Consider the following 24,443-nt stretch of genomic DNA (forward strand, 5'->3'; position numbering starts at 1 on the left):
AGTGATATCATATAAAATTAGAAGTAATTATTTATTGTTTTACTTCTACCATGAAAAACTAATTAATTATTTCTTATAAAAGACAACTTTTTAGTCTCTTTTTTTATAAAAGTTTTCACTTTTAGTCCCTCAAAAATGTTTTGATAAAAAAATTTTGTTTTTTTTTAATCCTTGTCATTAACTTGGACTGTTAAGCAATGATGTGGCCTTCTACTACTAATGTGGTAGCCATGTGACAAAATTTTCTTAAAACTTTTTTTGGCAATTTTTAGAACACTAATCCCGATTTTCATTTTTAGTCCCTAGATTGACCAACCTCGGTCCCTCAACAAAAATTCGAGTCCCTCTTATTAACTTAGACCATTAAACTTGATAATTAATAAATTATTAGTTTTGCATAAATAATATGTGAGGCTAACTTAGATTTATTAGAATTGTGCCACATTTTGAATCAAGGTTGGCCTAATAGAATGTGAGGCCTAAAATAAAAATTGAGAGAAACTTTTTTTACTTTAAAGAAAATAGTTATATGTGAAGCTTTTTAGTGAACATGGATGACCTTTTTTACTTAAAAAAATTAATAACAAATATTCGTAGGCCTAAAAGTTAACCTTTACTTGTTTTATCCATAGTTGAGTCCTATGTTGAGTTCAAACACTTTAGTTGAAGCTATGGTAATGCATTATATTGTGCACATTACACATGCTTTTACAAAATATAAAGATTACTTATGTTGGTTATCTTGGCAAGAAATGTTTTTGTGTGGGTGAATTTCTTTCTCGAGTCCCACATAACATTGCACATGCTGCTTTGCGGCACTACACTTGCAAGTTTCTCAAGATTGTTGCTACAACAAGTCATTAGGTCTCACGTACACAATTTTTTTCTATGGGCTCTATTATCTCATATATATATTTGAAAGGATATAGGTAAGAGTTTTGTGTGTGTGTGTGTGTATATATATATATATCCAATGTTGATACTTGAATAATTTTAGTTATAATTATTTAATAAATTATTAGTTAAAATAATTTTGTGGAAAACTCTTCTTATACACTTCTTTGTTATAATTCACTTCTCTGCTCCTAGCTGACGTTCGACGAAAAATGCCACCGGTTGATAATGGCCGAAAAAATTCTAGCTAATGTCAGCAAAAAAAACATCATCGACTAATATCGGCCAAAAATAGATGATGCATAAAATATGTCTGCTCAAGACAAGAGTACCTTACACAGTAGTATCGTGGACTCTAAAAGTCTGGATATCATACCCTAGAGACTAGTTATGTATCCAAATAATTCAATTTGGATAAAACTAAACAATTTGGATTTTATTAGAAGTTGAAGGACTTGTGTCCAATTATTTTGTCAAAAAATAGTAATCTAGAGTAGGGGTGCAAAATGAATCCATTTATCCACTATTCATCCAATCTATCCATTACAAAAAAATAAAACAAATGGATGGATTCAAATTCATCCATTTAATTTTAGGGATGGTTAATGTCCCAGCCACTAATTTTCAAAATCCAATTGATCATCTAAAAAATACTTAATGGATCAAAAGTAATCCTAATTAATAACAAAAGAATTTGTGGGCGATTAACATCAATAAGGATTTTTTTCGATCATCGTTGGCTGGAACTATTTTTTGGCAGACATCGACCCAAGTTTTTTGGTCAATATCAACCAAGACTATTTTTCAGCTAACATCGACTAAGCTATTTTTTGACCAATGTCGTTCAGAGTTTTTTGGCCAACGTCAGCTAATGATATTTTTCAGTCGATGTCGGCTAGGACTTTTTTGGCTGAATTTAGTCGAGGTTACTTTTTGGCTAATGACATCAAGATTTTTTTCGGTTAACATTGATCAATGATGTTTTTCAGCTGACGTCGACCAATGCTATTTTTCAAACGATTTTGACTAGTTTTCCGGCCAACTTTGGTTGGGGCTATTTTTTGGTGATTTCTACAAGAATTTTTTCAGCCAAAGTTGGATTATGACGTGTTTCTTGGGGTTATTTTGGGTTATTGTCAGCTAGGGTTTTTATCTTGGTTGATGGCTACCAAGACCACTTTTTGGCTAGTGTCGATTAAGGTTTTTGATCGACATCAGTCATGACTATTTTTTTGCTAACACCAACTAGGTTTTTTTGTCAATATCGGCCATGAATATTCTTTATTGACATCAGTTAGGGTTTTTTAGTCGATGTCAGTTGAGGGTTTTTTAGCTAATGTCAACTAGGGTTTTTCCGATCGACATTTGTTTAGGCTATTTTTTTTTGCCGATGACGACCAAAAATATGACCAAATGACATCGTCCAAAGAAACCCTAGCCAACATCAGCCAAAATATTGTTCCCAAATGACAATCGATTGAAATAAGCCTAGTCAACATTAGTAAAAAAATAGCCTCAATCGATGTTATCTGAAAAACCTTAGCTGATGTTAACCAAAAAATAGTCATGGTCAATGTTAGCCAAAAATCATCATTGGCTGACATCGGCCAAAAGACCCTAGCCAAAGTTGGCCAAAAAATAGCCTCAACTGACGTCGACTGAAGAAATCATAGTTGACACCAGCAAAATAGTAGTCTAAGCCAACGTTAGAAAAAAAACTAGCCAATATCGGCCAAAAAAATAGTCATGGTCGATGTCAGGAAATAAACATCATCAGTTTACATTGGCCAAAAAATAGTCTCAATGGACGTTGATAAAAATAATAGTAGCCAACGCCAGCTAAAAAACATGGTCGATGTCAGCAAAAAGAAGTTTTGGTTGATGTCGGAAAAATAACCTGGCCATCATTGGCCAAGAAATACTCTCGGCTCACGTTGATCAAAAAATTGTGTTGATGTCAACCAAAAAACATCACCAACTAACATTGACCAAAAAAATCATTGGCCGATGTCAGCCAAAAAGTAGTTTCGGTCGAGGTTAGCTGTAAACAACCTTAGTCGACTTTTGTTGGAGCAATTATTATTTTAGAAAGTATCATGAATTTCTTAAAATATATTATATTTTTATGGATGGATATCCATCCATGAAAAAAGTATTAATGGATGGATCAAATGGATTCTTTTATCAAATTGATTGGATTTGATCAAATCCTTTAAATAATTTTTCATGGATCAAAATGAATTCATGGATTATTTTGATCCAATCTATTAGGATACACATATTAGCATTGAACTGATTCATCCATTTGCAACCCTTACTCTGGAGCAATCAGAGATGGTGCAATGAATTTATTAGATAAGAGGGCCTAAGGTCATGATAAAATCTTGCAATTGAATTGCCTTAATTCTATGTTGATTGAATTCTCAATCTTTATCAATTATTGACTTTTCCGAAGGTTGTTAAAAGGTTTTGGTCAAACACTTTCAACAGTCTTTCTCTCAACTTAGTTCTAATTTGGTCAATTAAGAAATAAACTATGAGAAAGCATAAGCACATAGAGAATGATAATCAAAAATCTCTAAAATGTGTTTGGTCAATCATCATTTTAAAGGATTCAATTGTTCTATAATTTCATTATTCGTGTGAAGTTGATCACAAATGCACAAATAACTAAAATATAGATTAATCAATTCTAATGAGAAATTAAGCACGATAGAACAACATAATTGTTTAATAAAGACAATTTCAATTATGTAAAATTGAAATTCATCTTCAGATTACATCATAGCCCTAGAAAGAGGGGTTTAGCTAGTCATAGGCATAAACAACAAAGTGCTCTCCATAATCATTCCCAAGTGCTCTCCAATCCAAGAGAGTTCTCATGTTATACCTTTCTCACCGCTGCGTATTTCGTGAACCACTAAAAAAAGGCTAATTAGTAGAGGTTTTTTTTACAAAGGTTATTAGAAACCTCCCTAAATTAATAAAAAAGTAACATTGCACTATTTTTTAGCGGAGGTTTTATAACCTCCTCCAATAAAAAACATTACTCTCCAGTCCCTCTGTTTATTTCCCTCCCTGCCCCTTCTAATTCTAAATATTCTAGAAACTAAAATTCCTCCAAAATTCTTTTGTTGCTCCAATCTAATCCTTTTGCAACACTCCCAGTCTTTGAATCCTTTCATTTGTAGCACTCTAAAGTCTCAAACCTTGTTTGTAATGCTCTCAACCCCTCAGCATTTTGTTTCATTGCCTCTCGCACTGTTGCTTCTATGGTTATCTATCACTGTCAATTCGAGCTCATCAACAATCTGGTACATTTTTTCCCTTTTCATTGCCTATCATAACCCTCTCACTTTGATTTCTACCCCTTCTAGGAGTTGAACCTCCTCGTCCCATGGTGGAGCATTGTTCTAGTGATTGTCTGCAGTGGCAGTGAAGGCTTTCTATGCGTAGCGAGATTATGACGTTGTGGATCCTATGTTTGGGGCTGGTTTTGAGTGTGAAATAAGATGTGAGTAAGTGAGTGAGTGAGTGTGATAGCACAACAAAGATAGCACCAGAAAAGGAAGCATGAACTACAATAGCAAAATCAGGGGTGTGAATGGCAAAAGCAAAAAGAACAATCACCAGGCCCTCGTACCTCAAAGATTTCATCTGAAAAGCACAAAAGCATAGCTGAGTTGGCAGGGATGAATTGCTGAATGATGTTTTCTGCAACTAGGAGACATTCTTAGCCAAATTCTTTTATTGTAATATTCTCTGTGGATTAGGACAAATTTTGTTAGCAGTAGCTCTATATATATCTATGTAAATAATCAGCAAAGGAATAAGAAATTTACTATTCTTTTGTGCTCTCTTTTTTGGATCTTCCTCTTCCTTTTGCTTCTGGAGGTACTGGCCCTCGAAGCCAGCCAACTGCACCCCTATCAATTGGTGCTCTCATTGCCTCAATGTCTGAATCCTCGAAGAACATGGGGTCCTCAGATCGCCTTGAGGAAGCCCTTATTCGCCTCACCAACCAAAACATGTACCTAGGTGAGTCTGTGAACTCTGTGACTCTGAAAATAGATGAACTGATTCAACGCCTTGGTCCTGCCCTGTCAACCCCATCACCTACTCCACCGCCTTTGCCTCCACCTTTCCCTATACCTGCAGTCACACACAAGATGAGGTTAGACGTACCAAGGTTTGATGGCACAGAGCCTTTCGGTTGGATCTTTAAGATCAACCAATTTTTTGAGTACCACGGTACTCCAGAGCAGGACAAACTTGCCATTGCTTCCTTCTACATGGAAGCTGCGCCCTCGCATGGTTCTAGTGGATGAACACCAATGGCCAGTTCACTTCATGGCCGATGTTCCTCCAAGCTCTGCGCACTCGTTTCACTCTGTCTCAATACGATGACCCTACCGGAGCACTTTGCAAGCTCACTCAGAAAGGCACCGTGGCCCAGTACCTTTCCAAGTTTGAGGACCTCGCCAACCGCATTATAGGTATTCCCTCCCTTTTCCTTCTCAGTTGCTTCGTATCTAGTCTCACACCAAAGATACGTAGGGAGGTACAAGCCCATCAACCAGTGACCTTGGTACAGGCCGCCAGTTTGGCCTTCTTGCAGGAAGAAAAGATTCTTGACAATCACCATCCTCCTCGCCCTCGCCCTTCGATTCCACCCACACAGCCCCCTGTACGATACCCACCATAGCCCCTCCACCTCTTCTACCACTCTTACCCCAACCCCCCCCCCCCAGTGTTTCCCCCACACCCTTGAAGCAACTATCCCTGGAGGAGATTGCTTACCACCGCGGCAACGAGGTCTCTGTTTCACTTGTGAGGAGAAATTCCATAGAGGACACCATTGTGCCTCTATGGTTTTTCTCCTCATTGCTGATGAGGATAACCCCGCCCCTTCTAACATAGCCTTACCCGACCCGCCATCAAATACACCACCACCCGACCCACCCGACTCCACAGATTTATAGCTGGCCCAAATTTCTTTGAATTCCTTGGCGGACCATCTGGCGCTGGAGACCATACGCCTGGTGGGCCACCTCGATGGACATCGTCTCCTCCTTCTTGTTGATGGAGGAAGTACTCATAACTTCATCCAACAACAATTGGTGACCCAACTAGGCTTACCATGCCGCACCACTACTCCCCTACGGGTAATGGTGGGTAATGGTTAGTATCTCGAGTGCCACTCTGTGTGTGAAAACATTTCAATCACCATTCAAGACATTCCATTCTCCATTGACTTGTATGTCCTACCAATATCGAGCGCGAAGATCATATTGGGGGTACAATGGCTTAAATCCTTGGGCCCTATCCTGACTGATTACACCAGATTGTTCATGCAATTTATTTATGAGGGACGCTTGGTCAAGCTCCAGGGAGATCATGAAGCCAATCATGTGGAAGCAAAGCTTCCAAGCTTATTTTGATGATGCCAAAGACTCAAGTCAAGAATCAAGATTCAATCAAGTTTCCAGAATCAAAGAGTCATTCAATCAAGAATCAAGATTCAAGTGAAGACTCAAGATATGCAAGAACTTCAAGAAAAGCATCAAGATAAGTATAAAAAGATTGAATAGCACAATTTGTCCAATAGAATTTTTCAAAGAAAAATCTTTTACCAGAGTTTTTACTCTCTGGTAGTCGATTACCATAAGGCAGTAATCGATTACCAGAAGCCCAAACAATTTTATAACTGTTTTTACAAAGTAGTAATCGATTACCATGGGCATGTAATCGATTACTAATGTTTTTTGAACGTTGAATTTCAAATTTCAAGAGTCACAACTTGTTATGAAACATTTTCAAACTTGTGTAATCGATTACACAACATTTGTAATCGATTACCAGTGTTTCTAAACGTTGGTTTTCAAATCTAAACATGAAGAGTCACAACTGTTGATGTGTAATCGATTACACTATAATGGTAATCGATTACCAATGACTGGTTTTGAAAAATAAATTGCCAAGAGTCACAATTTTTAAAGTGACTGGTTTTTGAAGAATTTTCCAAGAGTCACAACTTTTAAGGTGACTAGTTTTCAAGAGAATCACAACTTTTAAAGTGACTAATTTTCAAGAGAGTCACAACTTTTAAAGTGACTAGTTTTAAAAAAATTGCCAAGAGTCACAACTTTTAACATGGTTTCTTCAAGAGCCATCAAATGGCTATAAATATGTGACCATGGCACGAATTTCAAAATTGATTCATTCAATCATTCTCAATTTCTTTCTAAAAGTTTTTGTTCAATACTTGCTTTGTCAAGAAAAGTTCATTGGGCAAAAAATTGTGCTATTCTATTTTCCTCTCTCCTCCCTTCTTACAAAAAGCTTTTCAAGAGACCTACTCTTGGTGACGGTTTTCAAGAGAAGGTCTTCTTGGCTGCAATCACTGGACTCAAGAGACTAACCGCTTTTGGGTTCATTGCAAGAAGTTAAACATTGGACTCAAAAGACTGACCGCTTTTGGGTTCATTGCAAGAAGTAGGATTTGCTTCTTGGTTGATCACTGGACTCAAAAGACTAACCGCTTTTGGGTTCGTTGCAAGAAGTGGGTACAACTTCTTGGTTGTTATCACTAGACTCAAAAGACTAACGACTTTTGGGTTCATTGCAAGAAGTGGGCATAACTTCTTGGTTGTAATCACTAAACACAAAGGAGTAGATTCCTTTGTGGTTCACTACTTGTAAAAGATTTTACAAGGATAGTGAAAATCTCAAGCGGGTTGCTTGGGGATTGGATGTAGGCAGGGTTGTGGCCGAACCAGGATAAATCCGATTTTGCATTCTCTCTTCCCTTATCTCTTTTACTTTCTGTTGTCTTTACATTTCTGCAAGTTATTTTCCTTCATTTTTTATTTCAGTATCTTGTTAACAAAGAAATAATTGAATCTAGGGAATAATTAAGAAAGGGAAAATTTCAATTAGGAGTAGTCAACGAAATCTTAATTCAACCCCCCCTTTCTTAAAATTTCTGAGGCCACTTGTCCAACAATTGGTATCAGAGCAGGTTTCTTGTAGAAAGTTTAGAAACTTCAAGAAATATGGCCTCAGCAAATTTCTTATTCCCAGAAGGAAATTCCATGGTAACTGCCATTATAGAATCTAAAAATCTATCTACTATGTCTCTTGCCACATTATCTGAAGAATTGCAGGAACATGAGTTAGAATTGCAAAGACTCAATCAAAATGAGAAAGAGCAAGCAAATTGTCATACCCTAATTTCGTCTGGGGACCATTGTTTGGTGGCATGCAACCTTCGCTTGACCGCCTCGAGGTACTTAACACCCATCGTTAGGCAATCCGTGATGTTCCGCTACATGCCGGAAGTCGAAAGAAAGCACTGTTGCGCGATCCGTAAAGTTCTGCAACATTCCAAAAATCAAAAAGGGCATTGTTGCGTAATCCGTAAAGTTTCGCAACATTCCGGAAAGAAAATAGGTGTCGTTACGTAATCTATAAAGTTACGTAACGTTTCGAAAAAGGAATCCGCAAAAAAGCACAAAAGGGGGTGTATTTAGTAAAAAGGGAGTTGCAAATAGCAGCCATGCCCACATGGGCCTTCCAGGGGGTTCCAATAGAAGGCGGTGCCTTCTGGTGGAAGCAACCCAACTCGCCTGGGCAAGCTGGGCGGCAACCACCTCCCTTTTTTCTCCTATAAATAGGGGAAAGAGGGCAGGGTAAAAATGTTCAGCCCTTTTGGTATTTAGGATTCTCTCAAAATTATTGAGGAAAATTGTTTCCGTCAAAAAAATCCAAGCCGAGGCGCTTCCTTAACGCTTCCGAGACGTTTCCGTGAGCGATTTCGTGAAGATTCTTCACCGTTCTTCATCGTTCTTCCTTCGTTCTTCGTCGTTCTTTGGTCTTCAACCGGTAAGTTCTCAAAATCGAATCTTTCAATTCATTCTATGCACCCTCAGTGGTCCCCACTTGTTTCGTGTGCTTTTATTTTTATTTCGTTTGTTTTCCGTATCCCTTTTTGACGTGCTTTAACCATTTATTTAAGCCGTTTTCTCACCTAATAAATAATAAAATGAATTTCCACCGATCATTTGAGTTGTAATATCGTTTAATCACTGTTAAAATAAAATCCAACTGATCATTCACGTTGTAACCACGTTTAAACCAAAAAGGGTAAAATAATCGAAATATCTTCAAATAAAATAATAAAAAAAATCAATCGGATGTTTTTCTTTGGAAGTTTCCTTGAATGAATTGACTAATAACCAAAGTGAAACTAAGGCTAAAATCAACTCACAAATCAAGCTTTGTCCGCAAAAGTCACTAAAAACCGTTTTAAGGTCCAACGCCTTAAACGGTCCTATTTGCTTTTATTGGTTAACATGGACCATTCAAAAGCATAAAATCAATATGTAACTTTACCACTTTTGTCAAAATAACCAAAGAGATCATTAATGGTCCAACGCCTTAACGTTTCTCTCCTTTCAAAATCAAATGATCGTTTAAACGGTCCAACACTTTAAATGACCTCTTGTTTCGGTTAAAATATATCTCGCGAAAAAGATAAAAAAAAAATCAAACTTAACCAACGTTTAGTTCTCAAAGAACTACGTAGGTTTTATTTCCTCATTGCAATTGAGGATACGTAGGAGCGAGGGAAACACCCTTGTCGACCACAAAAAGATAAAAATACAAAAAAGACCCATAAAAAGCAAAAAAACATAAAAATACATTTTGAATTCATATTTGCACACTTGATTAAAGGCTACCGTCCCTTGTGATGAACGCGTGAGGTGCTAATACCTTCCCTGTGCGCAAATACAACTCTCGAACCTTTCACACTTAAAGTTCGTAGACAACACATTTCCGGTTTTTTCCGACGTTTTCCTCAAATAAAAGTTGGTGGCGACTCCGCACATCTTCCTTTCTTGGAAGACGTACCCGTGAGTCTCGCATTGCCCTCCCGCCGAAGGGTAGTTTGCGACAGTTGGCGACTCCACTGGGGACTGTTTTTAGAGAGTTAGGCCAATCACTCAATGTTCATTCCTTACCATGACTTCTTTGTTTTTGTTTTCCTTTATTTTTTTCTTATGTCCTTGTATATAACTCTTTGATTCTTTTAGTGTGTTTTTGAAATGCATGCATGAGATAGATATTTACTCATTTGATGCACACAAACACCAACACTATTTGTACACACGGTGAGTTGAAAAAAGGGGGCCCTATACCCGAGTCCATGGGAACATAAGGAGTGGAGTTGAATCTGTGGTCATGCTGGGTCTCCGACTTGCTTGATAACAGTGAACCCTCATCTAGAGTTTTCCTCTTTGATAACATATTGTTGCTGGTAGTCCCTACTGCCGCAATATGTTTTTTGAAGGGAATGATACCTCTGGAAACCATCAAGAGAGATATGACCGCCTTGGGGATTATCACTAAAAACCTTTTAGTTCCTCCCGTTTAGGTCCCTAAAATAGGGGCACAAAGCGAAGATGTTGTGTTCCTTTTAAACACTGCCATGCATATAACCTAAATGTCATGTATGCCTTCGCTATGTGATTATTTGAGGATATTGCCATGCTATGTGCATCCCCTTGTTACCCTCACTTTTTCGCATCTGCATCATGTCATCATGCACGGGTTGTGTCTTGATCCCCTCACTTTGTCACGAGAAGACGGAAGGTCCGTGTCACCTTCTTAAATGCATACATCAGGCGTGATGCTGCCCGAATGTTGTATTTAAGAAAGAGATAAGTCTCCCGGGTTCTCGTATCCGTAAAATGCATCTGGGCCATACGCATTTCCTCATGCATTCATCCATTTCACCTGTGATAGATGTCGGAGTCTTGATTCGCACTGGTTTTTATTCCACTTTAGTAAAACATGGGGTCGAGTCAGACGCCTTCGCTTAAAAAGAGGTTCTATCAAGTCAAGATCAAGAGCCTAGGAGTCGCCAGTCTAAAAGAGTTAGGACAGTTGATGGGTCAGCTCCAGCGACAAGCCTTTCGCAAAGCTTATGGTAAGATCTGGGACCTAACCATGGCAGAGGTCTCCACAGAGGCCATTGCCTCCCTCGCCCAATATTATGACCAGCCTTTGAGGTGCTTCACCTTTGGGGACTTCTAGTTAACACCCACGGTGGAAGAGTTTGAAGAGATCCTGGGATGCCCTCTGGAGGGAAGGAAACCATACCTCTTCTCGGGATTTTATCCCTCCTTAGCTAGAATTTCTAAGATAGTCAAAATCTCGGCACAGGAATTAGACCGCGAAAAGCAAGTCGAAAATGGGGTGGTTGGGGTACCAAGGAAATGTTTGGAAGCAAAGGCGAGAGTCTTGGCGAGTCAAGGCGAATGGGCCCCGTTCATGGACATCCTGGAACTTTTGATCTTCGGGGTAGTCCTCTTTCCAAATGTGGATGGGTTGGTGGACCGGGCAGCAATTGATGCTTTTCTTGCCTTTTACGACCGCAGGGAAAGCCCAGTTGTCACTATCTTAGCCGATCTATACGACACATTCGACTGAAGATGTGAGAAGAACAATGCAAGGATCGTTTGTTGTACACCGGCCCTCTACGTATGGTTGGTTTCGCACTTCTTTCGCCAAGAGATGAGACACGTTTGCCCGTTAGAAGGCCACCGCTCATGCACTGAGAAAAAAGAGGCAAATTGGGACATGCTCTTGGCAAACAAAGAGGGAGTGTCTGTCAATTGGTTCCCCCGATGGAAGGAGGGGAGAACCGGGATTCTTATTTTCTTTGGGAAATTTCCAAATGTTCCCTTGATGGGGGCGAGGGGTTGTATCAATTACAATCCCGTCCTCGCTATAAGACAACTTGGTTACCCTATGAGAGGGGCGCCATCAGAGGAAGGCCTCATGGCTTTTATTACACGAGGTTTCAATAGCACCAACGCGGGGGTGCTTTAGAGGATCCACAAGGCATGGGAAATGTCGCAAATAAAGGACAAGGAACTTAGGGGGAGTAGCAACGGGCCCATCGGCGGTTACCGTAGGTGGTTGAAAGCCTACGCACAAGATCTGGATTGGCTCCCGAGTTTGAGGACCACTAAGGGGGTGGAGGTTGAAACCCCGGAAGAAGATGAAGAGGTACAGGCCTTTAGGACAGAACTTGAGAAAGCTTAAACAGTCAAAGAAAAGTTCAAGTCAGCAGCTGTTAGGATCCGAAAGGAGAACGCCGAACTGAGAGACATCAATATAGCCACCACCAAGGCCTTAGAACAAGAGACCAAAAGGGCTCGTAGGGAAGAACATGGCCAGAACAAATTTTGAAGGGCTCTGTGGGGCAGTAACAGCGAGCTTAAGCTCCGAAGAGAGGAAAGGGACCAATCGCGAGTAGACGGTTTGATCCTGAAGGATGAATTAAGGGTTTGCCTAAGGTCCAAAAGGAGCTTGTCTCAGCGGTTATGCAAGACCGAAACCAACATGTTAGCCATCATCAGCAAGTATCAAGAAGAATTAGATCTAGCCACGGCCCACGAGCACAAGGTAGCGGATGAATACGCCCGAGTGTATGCAGAAAAGGAGGCTAGAGGAAGGGTGATTGACTCGTTGCATCAAGAAGCAACGATGTGGATGGACCGTTTTGCTCTTACTTTGAACGGGAGTCAAGAGCTTCCCCGGTTGCTGGCAAAGGCCACAGCTATGGCAGACACCTACTCCGCCCCCGAGGAGATCCACGGGCTCCTCCGCTATTGTCAGCACATGATAGACTTGATGGCCCATATAATTAGGAGCCATTAGGGAGTTTATATTGTCACTCAGATCTTGACTAGTTATAACTTTCTAAATGAAATAAGTTTATCCCATGATTTTACTCCAAAGAAAAATAGTGCGAATCAGATCACTCCCACATTCCACCTCTAGCATACATTCATTTCTCATTACGTACTCCTTACATTTGGTCTTTTTAGGAAAGACGCCATAACTAAGCGCGCCCCAAGGCATCCCTATTGCACCAGATCCAAATCTAGGACGATGGGTGACCTAGAGGAAGTATAGGAACAGATGAAGGCCAACATGTCGGCTTTGAAAGAACAAATGGCTTCCATGATGGATGCCATGCTAGGAATGAAACAACTTATGGAGAGTAACGCGGCCACCGTCGCCGCTATTAGTTCGGCTGCCGAGGCAGACCCGACTCTTCTGACTGCTGCGCACCACCTTATTCCAAATATTGTGGGACGAGAGAGAAGCATGTCGAGGCACGTCAGCAACCCCCATCCGGGTTACAACCGAGGAACTTACCCCTACGGTTTACCACCTAATTACACACCACCAGCCGTACATGACGATGTGGGTCATGTTCCTCCCCTCATCCTCGAAGGGGAGCCTCCTCGACATCCTGACGGGGTCCAAGAGAATCCTCGAGAGCATGCTCAGGGGGATGTCGACTCTTACTTTCCTGCTAAGGGGCCAGCGCCCAACACATTACCTCAACCCAACATCACGAGAGAACCTCGAAGCCACCTAACGCAACCAATATTTCTGTCCGTGGGAGGGCCACCCCTGGCAGCAGAAGGAAAGGGGAAACTCGATCTCATCGAAGAGAGATTGAGGGCTGTCGAGGGATTCGGCGATTATCCATTCGCGGACATGACCGACCTTTGCTTGGTGCCGGACGTCGTCATCCCTCTGAAGTTCAAGGTACCTGACTTCGATAGGTACAAAGGGACGACTTGTCCTAAGAATCACCTAAAAATGTACTGTCGTAAGATGGGAGCATATTCCAGGGACGAGAAGTTATTGATGCATTTCTTTCAAGATAGCTTGGCTGGGGCAGCAGTCATCTGGTACACTAATCTAGAGGCTTCCCGCATTTGCACCTGGAAGGATCTGATTACCGCCTTCCTTAGGCAGTATCAGTACAACTTTTACATGGCTCCCGACCGGACTCAGCTGCAAAACATGGTTAAACGGGAACATAAGTCTTTTAAAGAATATGCTCGGCATTGGAGGGACCTAGCAGCGCAAGTAGCCCCTCCCATGGTCGAGAGGGAAATGGTTACTATGATGGTGGATACCTTGCCTGTATTTTACTATGAGAAGTTAGTAGGCTACATGCCCTCTAGCTTCGCGGACTTGGTTTTCATCGGAGAAAGGATTGAGGTGGGTTTAAAGAGGGGAAAGTTTGATTACGTCTCCCCGGTAGGTGCCAGCGGTAGGAGGACCGGAATGGCTGGGGCAAAGAAGAAAGAGGGAGATGCCCATATCGTCACTTCAACACCTGCGTGGCCCAAGCCGCCACAAACTCCCCATGGTACCCACCAATATGCACAACATCATCCGAGTTTTTCGGCTTGCACTGGGGGCTCTTCCGACACAGCGCTCGCCCAACCAAGGGTGCCCACACCCCCACAAGGGGGGGCTCCTCAAGCTTTGGCTCCAACCCGGCCTCAGCCAGCCAAAAATGCCCACTTTGGCTCGGGCCCCAACACGGCAAGAAACTTCTCTCCAAGGCAAGCTCAGATTTTCGCCCCGATCCCAATGATGTATGGGGATCTCTTACCGTCTCTCATCGCCAACCAATTGGTCATGGTGATTCCAGGAAAGTTCCCCCAGCCTCCATTCCCAAAGTGGTATAACCCTAGCGCAACCTGCGCGTACCATGGGGGAGCCTCGGCCACTCAGTCGAGCAGTGCTTGGCCTTGAAGAACAAGGTCCAAAGTTTGATAGAAGCCGGATGGTTGACATTTCAAGAGGACGGGCCCAACATAAAGACAAACCCTCTTGCCAATCATGGAGGAGGAGCTATTAATGCCATCGACGTGAGTGGGTCGCACGGGCCCAAACTTTTGAAAGACGTAACGACCTCCAGGAGGTTTATCTACAAAGCCTTGCAAAAGGCGGGCATGATTCCCCATGGCGAGCACAATGAGGATTCGTGTTTAATGCATCCAGGCATGCTGCATGATATGGAAACATGTTCAGCCGTAGGAGATCTATTGCAACAAATGATAGACCAAGGCCAGCTTGAGGTCAGCAATGACGGGGAGGAGGAACAACATGTGTACATGCAGTCGGCAGATAAGGAAGGCCCTATAAAGCCTAAACCCTTGGTAATACACTTCACCAAGGACACAGCACCCCAAAAACCTCAACACCCCTCAGTAGTATCAGGTGCTAGGCCTATGCCATTTCCTTACGAGAATAGCTGCACTGTTCCATGGAGGTATGCCCCTCCGGGCGGAAGGAAGGAAGAAGCTACCGATATCGGTTCACTATCGGCCAAAGTGACCAATATCACTGGGCTAAGCGGCATGACCCGCAGCGGTCGCGTATTCACACCCCCTAGCCTGCCGTTACAGTCCGCGAACTTTAAATGGAAAGCAAAGATAATCGAAGGACAAAATGTCAAGGTGATCCCCGCGCCGGACGAGGATGTTCTGACGAAGGATTTTTCCGAGGGAAGAGAGGGTTGTGGCAAGAAAAAGGTATCACTGGAGGAGGTCGGCGAGTTCCTCCGTATTATTCAACAAAGCGAGTTTGAAGTGATTGAACAACTCAACAAAACCCCAGCTAGAGTCTACCTTCTGGAGCTGCTCATGAGCTCTGAGCCTCATCGAGCTTTGCTGGTAAAAGTCTTGAATAAAGCTCACGTAGCCCAAGACATCTCCGTAGAAGGTATTGGGGGATCGTCAATAACATCACAGCCAACAATTACCTCACCTTCGTTGAAGAGGAAATCCCCGCCGAGGGGAGAGGACATAACATGGCTTTACATGTGTTAGTCAAATGCATGGAACACGTTATGGCCAAAGTACTCATCGACAACGGCTCAAGCCTGAACATGATGCCCAAGAGCACATTAGAGAAATTTCCATTTAACGCTTCCCATCTAAGGCCAAGTTCCATGGTGGTTCGTGCCTTCGACGGCAGCCGTCGTGAGGTAAGGGGAGAGATCGACCTCCCAGTGCAGATAGGGCCTCATACCTGCCAAGTTACATTCCAAGTGATGGATATCAATCCAGCCTACAGCTGTCTTCTAGGACGTCCATGGATCCACTTAGTGGGAGTCGTCCCCTCCACGCTCCACCAAAAGTTGAAGTTTGTGGTGGAAGGGCATTTAGTCATAGTATCAGGAGAGGAAGATGTCCTGGTCAGTTGTCCTTCCTCTATGCCATACGTGGAAGCCGCGGAGGAGTCGTTGGAAACGGCTTTCCAATCTTTTGAGGTAGCAATCATCGCCTCCATAGATTCCCTCCCTAGGCGGCCCCGTCTGTCCGATGCAGCAATGATGGTGGCCTGGGTGATGCTGGGGCACGACTACGAGCCCGGAATGGGTTTGGGCAAGAACAACGGCGACAGGACCAGCCTGGTAAGTACCAGAGGAAACCGCGGGAAGTTTGGGTTTGGCTATAAACCAACACAGGATGACATAAGGAAAAACATCTCGGAAAGGAAAGGTCAAGGCCCGCGGTCGGGACATCGAGCCAAAGAGGCTCCACCATGCCAGCGAAGGACAAGTCGTCGCGATATGCGATGATGACTCCCCGAGGAGATCGGATTTGGTACAGCCATGCCCTCCCGGTTTCCAACTAGGAAATTGCCGGGGAGTCCCGCGAAGGTACTAATACCGGGGACCCGGCCGTTGATTTCGAGCAAGAAGCAAGTCGGACGGAGGATGAAGAGGACAAGGATGTAGGGCTTCCCCCAGAGCTGGAAAGGATAATCGCCTAGGAGGATTGAGAGATGAGGCCGCATCAAGAAGAGACAGAACTCGTAGACTTAGGAACCGGCAATGGAAGAAGGGAAGTAAAAGTAGGCACGGGTATGACCGCACCCATCCATAAAGAATTAATGGCCCTGCTGAAAGACTACCAAGACATCTTTGCCTGGTCGTACCAAGATATGCCCGGTTTGAGTTCTGACATCGTACAGCACAGACTACCTCTGAATCCTGAGTGTTCCTCGGTAAAGCAAAAACTGAGGAGGATAAAGCCCGAGACGTCCCTGAAAATAAAAGAAGAAGTAAAGAAACAATTTGACGCTGGCTTCTTGGTTGTTGCTCAGTACCTGGAATGGGTGGCCAACATTGTGCTAGTCCCTAAGAAGGATGGAAAAGTACAAATGTGTGTGGATTATCGGGACTTAAATCGAGCCAGTCCCAAGGACAATTTCCCTTTGCCGCACATCGATGTCCTCGTGGATAATACGGCCAATTTCGCTCTGTTTTCCTTCATGGATGGGTTCTTCGTCTACAATCAGATAAAGATGGTGCTAGAGGATATGGAAAAACCACATTCGTCACCCTATGGGGGATGTTCTGCTATAAAGTGTTGTCCTTTGGGCTCAAGAACACCGAAGCAACCTATCAACGGGCTATGGTGGCTTTGTTCCACGACATGATGCACCGAGAAATCAAAGTCTATGTAGACGACATGATCACCAAGTCTAAAACCGAGGAGGAACACCTTGTCAACTTGCGGAAGTTTTTCAAAAGGCTTAGGAAGTATCGATTGAGGTTGAACCCCGCTAAGTGCACCTTCGGGGTCAAGTCAGGAAAATTACTGGGTTTCATTGATTGTTAGAAAGGAATAGAGGTGGACCCCGAAAAGGTAAAAGCCATCCTTGAGATGCCAGAACCACGTACCGAGAAGTAGGTCCGAGGTTTCCTGGGGCGCTTGAACTACATTGCCAGATTCATATCACCGCTCACAACTATCTGTGAGCCACTGTTCAAGCTCTTACGCTAGAACCAGTCTGTCCACTGGAACAAGGACTGTCAAGAGGCGTTTGGAAAAATCAAACAGTGCCTCATGAAACCTCCCGTGCTTATGCCACCGATGCCCGGGAGACCTCTCATCTTGTACATGATGATTTTGGACGAGTCGATGGGGTGCATGCTGGGGCAGCATGACAAGTCCGGGAAAAGAGAGCGAGCAGTCTACTACTTAAGTAAGAAGTTCATGGGCTGTGAAATGAACTACTCCCTGCTGGAAAGGACATGTTGTGCTTTGGTCTAGGCATCCCACCATTTAAGGTAGTACATGTTGAGCTATACCACCTGGCTGATATCCAAGATGGACCCGGTCAAGTACATCTTTGAGAAGCCTGCTCTCACGGGGTGGATCGCTCGATGGCAGGTTTTGCTATCCGAGTTCGATATAGTCTATGTCACCCAAAAGGCGATAAAAGGGAGCGCCTTGGCGGACTATTTGGCTTAGCAGCCTCTCAATGATTATCAACCCATGCATCTCGAATTCCCGGATGAGGACATCATGGCCTCATTTGAAGATAAGCTAGACAAGGATAGGGACAAGTGGATCGTGTGGTTCGATGGGGCGTCGAACATTCTAGGCCATGGCGTTGGGGCAGCATTGGTTTCTCCGGACAACCAATGTATACCTTTCACAGCCAGGTTGGGGTTCGACTGCACTAATAACATGGCTGAATATGAAGCATGCGCTCTGGGCATCCGGGCAGCAATTGACTTCAATGTCAAGCTACTCAAAGTGTACGGAGACTCGACGCTGGTAATTCACCAGCTGAAAGGGGAATGGGAGACTAGGGATCACAAACTGATACCCTACCAGGCCTATATCAAGGAATTGGCTGAGTTCTTTGATGAGATCTCATTCCATCATATTCCCCGAGAGGAAAATCAAATGGTTGATGCGCTTGCCACTTTAGCATCCATGTTCCAGCTGACACCACACGGAGACCTACTGTACATTGAGTTCAGGTGTCGCGGAAGACCCGCACATTACTTTTTGGTCGAAAAGGAGCGGGACGATATGCCTTGGTATTTTGACATCAAGCGATACGTTGAAAGCAAAGAGTACCCACCAGAGGCTTCCGACAACGACAAGAGGACATTAAGGAGATTGGCAGCCGGTTTCTTCTTGAGCGGAAGCATACTGTACAAGAGAAACCATGAAATGGTTTTGCTCCGATGCGTGAACGCAAAAGAAGTTGAGAGCATGCTGGGGGAGGTCCATGAGGGCTCTTTCGGTACGCACGCTAACAGGCATGCCATGGCTAGGAAGATCTTAAGGGCGGGCTACTATTGCTCACCATGGAGAGCGATTGTTGTCTCCATGTGAGGAAGTGTCACAAATGCCAGACGTTTGCGGACAATGTCAACGCTCCGCCCTTACCTCTAAATGTTTTGGCCGCACCATGGCCATTTTCCATGTGGGGAATAGATGTGATCGGGGCCATAGAGCCCAAAGCTGCGAACGGACATCGTTTCATCCTAGTGGCGATCGATCACTTCACCAAGTGGGTCGAGGCTGCTTCATACGCTAGCGTCACGAGGAGTGTGGTGGTCAGGTTCATCAAGAGGGAGATTATCTGTCGGTATGGTTTACCGAGGAAGATTATCACGGACAACGGCACCAACTTGAATAACAAGATGATGGGGGAAATGTGCGACGAGTTTAAGATCCAACACCATAATTCCACACCCTACAGACCCAAGATGAATAGAGCAGTGGAGGCAGCCAACAAGAATATCAAGAAGATTATCCAGAAGATGACTGTGTCATACAAGGATTGGCACGAGATGCTCCCGTTCGCGCTACATGGTTACCAAACATCAGTGCGCACATCAACCAAGGCAACGCCATTCTCATTAGTATACGGAATGGAGGTTGTGCTACCATTTGAGGTGGAAGTCCTGTCATTAAGAATCTTGGCGGAGTCCGAATTAAATGAGTCGGAGTGGGCCTAAGCACGTTTCGATCAGCTTAACCTCATAGAAGGAAAGCGTTTGGCCGCCATGAGCCACGGGCGTTTATATCATAAACGAGTGGAGAATGCTTTTGACAAGAAGGTACGCTCGAACAGGTTCAGTGAAGGGAACCTGGTACTGAAGAAGGTATCCCAACCCCTGAAAGTTAATAAGGGAAAGTGGGCCCCGAACTACGAAGGGCCTTTCGTCGTAAAAAGGGCTTTCTCCGGAGGGGCCCTTGTGCTTGCCAACATGGATGACGAGGAACTACCTTCACCCGTGAACTCTGACATTGTCAAGCGATATTACACTTAAGATCTGGGTCAATTAAGAAAGTCACTGCATGTTTTTATTTTTCTGTGGTTTCCCCCAAGGATTCCTGTCCTCTGTATTTTTCTCGTTGCCGTCTTTTAAAGAAAGTAGAATTGGGGTTTCGTTGTTCTGATCCTCGCTTCGTACCTTAAAAGATGCGTAGTCTTTAATGACCCGAGCCTTTTCGCTCAGTCCATGGGGATGCCCCAAGCGCTTAATCGAAATTAAACCCGACAAGCTTTTGCTAAAGAATTATTGCATTTGAAAACGCTCATGCATACGCATGTACATGCATATTTTTTATCTTGTGATAGGGACAGGATCGTTTTAAGCAATGGTCAAATACCGCGCCAAATCCAAGACAGAGATGAATCGAGGTAAGTGGTAACGTGACCATGATTTCTTGCGCAATGTCATTTCTTGCTTTCAGGTACTTGGGGACGGGCATGAATGGACGCTAGGCCCATGATCAAAAGATCGTTGTCCCGCGTCCAGCTCCGGACAATCGAGAAGTGCTACTGGGAGGCGGCCTAGTATCCCTTAAATTCCTACCTATTATTATTGTTGTTTCTTTAAGATGATGATCGGATGCCTAACTTACCCTAGGGGTTTTGAATAAGCGAACACCGACCCATAGAGAACGCATACTTTCTTTGCAAAAAAAAAAATACACAGGGTTAGCTCGCCTAGGCGAGCTGAGCTCTCCTGTGTTGGATCATGAGGCCTCAGAATAATTAAGAAGGGGGGTTGAATTAATTATTCCTAAACCTTTACTAATTAAAAAATTACTCTTCTAAGCCTTTTACTTATGTTGTTAAGAGAATATGGAGTAGAAGAGAAACTTAACAAAAAGTAAAAGCGGAAATTAAATGCACAATGGAAAGTAAAAGAGTATGGAAGAAGGAAACAAACACACAAGAGTTTTTATACTGGTTCGGCAACAACCCGTGCCTACATCCAATCCCCAAGCGACCTGCGGTCCTTGAGATTTCTTTCAACCTTGTAAAAATCCTTTTAAAAGCAAAGATCCACAAGGGATGTACCCTCCCTTGTTCTCTTTGAAACCCTAGTGGATGTACCCTCCAATAGAACTGATCCACAAGAGATGTATCGTCTCTTGTTCTCAGTCAAACCCAAGTAGATGTACCCTCTACTTGTACCACAAAGGATGTACCCTCCAATGTGTTAAGATAAAGATCTCAGGCGGTTAAACCTTTGATACTTTGTGAATGGGGATACAAAAGAATTCTCAGGCGGTTAGTCCTTTGAACACTTTTGTATTATGGAAAGGGAATAATCAAAAGAATTCTCAGACTGTGTCGTTTTGAATTCTTTAACAAGGGAGAAGGGAGACACAAAAGAATTCAGGCAGTTAGTCCTTCGTTCTTTTGGAAAAGGGAGAAGAGAGACACAAAAAGAATTCAGGCGGTTAGTCCTTGGCAAATTCTTTTTGGCAAAGGGAGAAGAGAATGAAAAGATGAATAGCACAAGTTTTGAAGGTTTGGAAAACCAGAAAACTTCAGAAAGCTTTTGGTACAAAGAAGAAGAAGAAGTTCAAAGAGATTCAAGGCTTGTAAAGGATTATAAGAGATTGATTGGAAAAGTATTCAAGATTGAAAGAATGAATTTATTTTAAATGCAAAACAAAGCCTTGCTTTTATAGACTCTTCATGTCTTGTCAAGAAGACCATTTAGAAGAGTTATAACTTTTAGAAAAACTTAAAACCAATTTGAAAAAGTCAAAACCTTTTTGAAGAGTTACATCTTTTGATTTATTCAGAAACAGACACTGGTAATTGATTACCAAATAAGTGTAATCGATTACACAAAGCTTTTATGTGAAAGGATGTGACTCTTCACATTTGAATTTGAATTTCAACGTTCAAAGGCACTGGTAATCGATTACCAAAACATTGTAATCGATTACAGCTTTTTGAAATTAATGGGAACGTTGTAAATTCAATTTGAAAACTTTTTCAAAACAATTTTGCTACTGGTAATCGATTACAACAATCTGGTAATCGATTACCAGAGAGTAAAAACTCTTTGGTAAACATGTTCTGAGAAAAATCATGTGCTACTCAATTTTTGAGAAAAACTTTTCATACTTATCTTGATTAAGCCTTCTCTTGATTCTTGAATCTTGAGTCTTGAATCTTGATCTTGATTCTTGAGATCTTGAACCTTGAATCTTGATTCTTGACTCTAAACTTTCTTCTTGAGTCTTGAATTCTTCTTGATTCTTATCTTAAACTCTTGAATTGTTCTTGATTCACTTGAGTTGTTCTTTGATTGATCTTTGATTCACTTGAGTTGTTCTTTGATTGATCTTTGAGCTTTTTGTCATCACCTTTGTCATCATCTTTTGTTATCATCATTGTTATCATCAAAACACCTTTGAATCACCTTTGATTCACCATGAATCTATGCTTCTACAATCTCCCCCTTTTTGATGATGACAACTTCTGAAATCAAGAAACACACACACACACTTTTTCCTAGTCAATCACTCACATAAACTCTCCCCCTTTATTTTTGAATTTATGCTTATCTTAAAAATAAATTGATTACCCATGTGAATTCTTGATTTAATCCCATTTCTCTCCCCCTTTGGCATCAACAAAAAAGCCATAGTGCGTATCAAACAAATATAACTTAAACATCCATACAATGTTCATGAAAAAATATCAACCAAATCATGAAGCAAGAAGCAAGAACCATGAAAACCATGAAGCAACAACCATAAATAGATTAATTATAAACTCCACATAGTCAAATAACATACTTAATATTGGTCCAAACATACCATGCAAATAAGGAAATAGTAAATTGTTCAAATACCATAATAATATAAAGATTTATTTTGATAAGTCACTAACATCTATTAGTCCTAATTCTCTTCTAATGTTATAGAAGGTATCTTTACTTAGTGGTTTTGTAAAGATGTTTGCAAGTTGATTTTTAGTATCTACAAACTCTAAAACAACATCACCTTTTAAAACATGATCTCTAATAAAATGATGCCTAATTTCTATATGCTTGGTTCTTGACTGAAGAACTGGATTTTTAGATATGTTTATGGCACTTGTGTTGTCACATTTTATGGGAATGTGATCTAATACTATTCCATAGTCAGATAGTTGTTGCTTCATCCACAAAATCTATGCGCAACAACTACCAGCAGAAATACATTTTGCTTCTGCTGTGGATAATGCTACACTATTTTGTTTCTTGTTATTCCAAGAAACAAGTGCAGACCCTATGAATTGACATGTACCACTAGTACTTTTCCTATCTGTTTTTTATCCAGCAAAATCTGAATCTGAGTATCCTACTAGGTTGCATAAGGAATTCTTAAGGTACCATAATCCTAAACTAATTGTTCCTAATAGATATCTTATGATTCTTTTTACTGCCATTAAATGTGAAAACCTTGGATCTGATTGAAATCTTGCACACATGCATACACTAAACATAATATATGGCCTACTTGCAGATAAGTAAAGTAGAGATCCAATCATACCTCTGTATTACTTTGGATCAACAGGTTGACTGGATTCATCTTTGTCAAGATAACAACTTGTATTCATAGGAGTAGCCAAGTGTTTTGAGTTTTCCATTCCAAATCTCTTAATGAGTTCTTTGCAATACTTTGCTTGATTGACAAAGATCCCATCATTTGTTTGTTTGATTTGTAGTCCAAGAAAGTAATTTAACTCACCCATCATGGACATTTCAAACTCACTTTGCATATCAATAGAAAACTCCTTGCACAAAAATTCATTAGTAGATCCAAAAATTATATCATCAACATAAATTTGTACTAACAAGATATCATTATCCTTATTTTTTATGAATAAGGTGATATCTACCTTTCCGCTAGTAAAATTCTTTTCTAATAGGAATTTACTTAATCTTTCATACCAAGCCCAAGGTGCTTGTTTTAAGCCATAAAGTGCCTTCTTTAACCTATAGACATGGTCTAGTTTTTGTGAGTCTTCAAACCCAGGAGGTTGTTCCACATATACCTCCTCCTGAATTAGACCATTTAAGAAAGCACTTTTGACATCCATTTGATATAGTTTAAAATTCATAATAGATGCATATGCTAATAACATCCTAATAGCTTCTAATCTAGCTACAGGTGCAAAAGTTTCTTCATAGTCTATACCTTCTTCTTGGTTATATCATTTTGCTACAAGTCTAGCTTTATTCCTAATTACTATACCATTTTCATCCAATTTATTTCTAAATACCCACTTAGTTCCTATGATTGGATAATCTGAAGGTTTTTCTACTAATTCCCATACATCATTTCTTTCAAATTGATTTAATTCTTCTTGCATAGCTACTATCCAATGATCATCTATAATAGCTTCCTTAAAAATTTTAGGTTCTATTAATGAAACAAATGTCATATTATTGCATAAATCTTTAAGAGAGTGTCTAGTTGTTACCCCTTTTGAGATATCACCGATGATGTTGTCAAGAGGATGATTTCTTGAAGTTTTCCCTTCTTTGGGAAGATTATCATTTTCTTGTGCTATGTCATCTTTATCATCCTTGTCTTCATCAT

General features: G+C 41.7%; 2 protein-coding genes across 2 annotated transcripts; both read left to right on the forward strand.

Moving 5' to 3' along the window:
• The first annotated feature begins 12,921 nt into the window (after nt 1–12,921).
• Nucleotides 12,922–14,532, forward strand: LOC114373083. Its single transcript, XM_028330628.1, has 2 exons — nt 12,922–13,527; nt 13,597–14,532. Exons 1-2 carry the CDS (start codon nt 12,922–12,924, stop codon nt 14,530–14,532), a joined length of 1,542 nt encoding a protein of 513 aa, XP_028186429.1.
• A 3,569-nt stretch (nt 14,533–18,101) lies between these two features.
• On the forward strand, nt 18,102–20,336 carry LOC114373084 (uncharacterized protein Mb2253c-like). The gene is made up of 2 exons (XM_028330629.1): nt 18,102–18,491; nt 20,298–20,336. Exons 1-2 carry the CDS (start codon nt 18,102–18,104, stop codon nt 20,334–20,336), a joined length of 429 nt encoding a protein of 142 aa, XP_028186430.1.
• The last annotated feature ends 4,107 nt before the right edge of the window (nt 20,337–24,443 follow it).

The sequence above is a fragment of the Glycine soja genome, chromosome 11 (assembly GCF_004193775.1).
Source record: "Glycine soja cultivar W05 chromosome 11, ASM419377v2, whole genome shotgun sequence".
NCBI lineage: Eukaryota > Viridiplantae > Streptophyta > Magnoliopsida > Fabales > Fabaceae > Glycine > Glycine soja.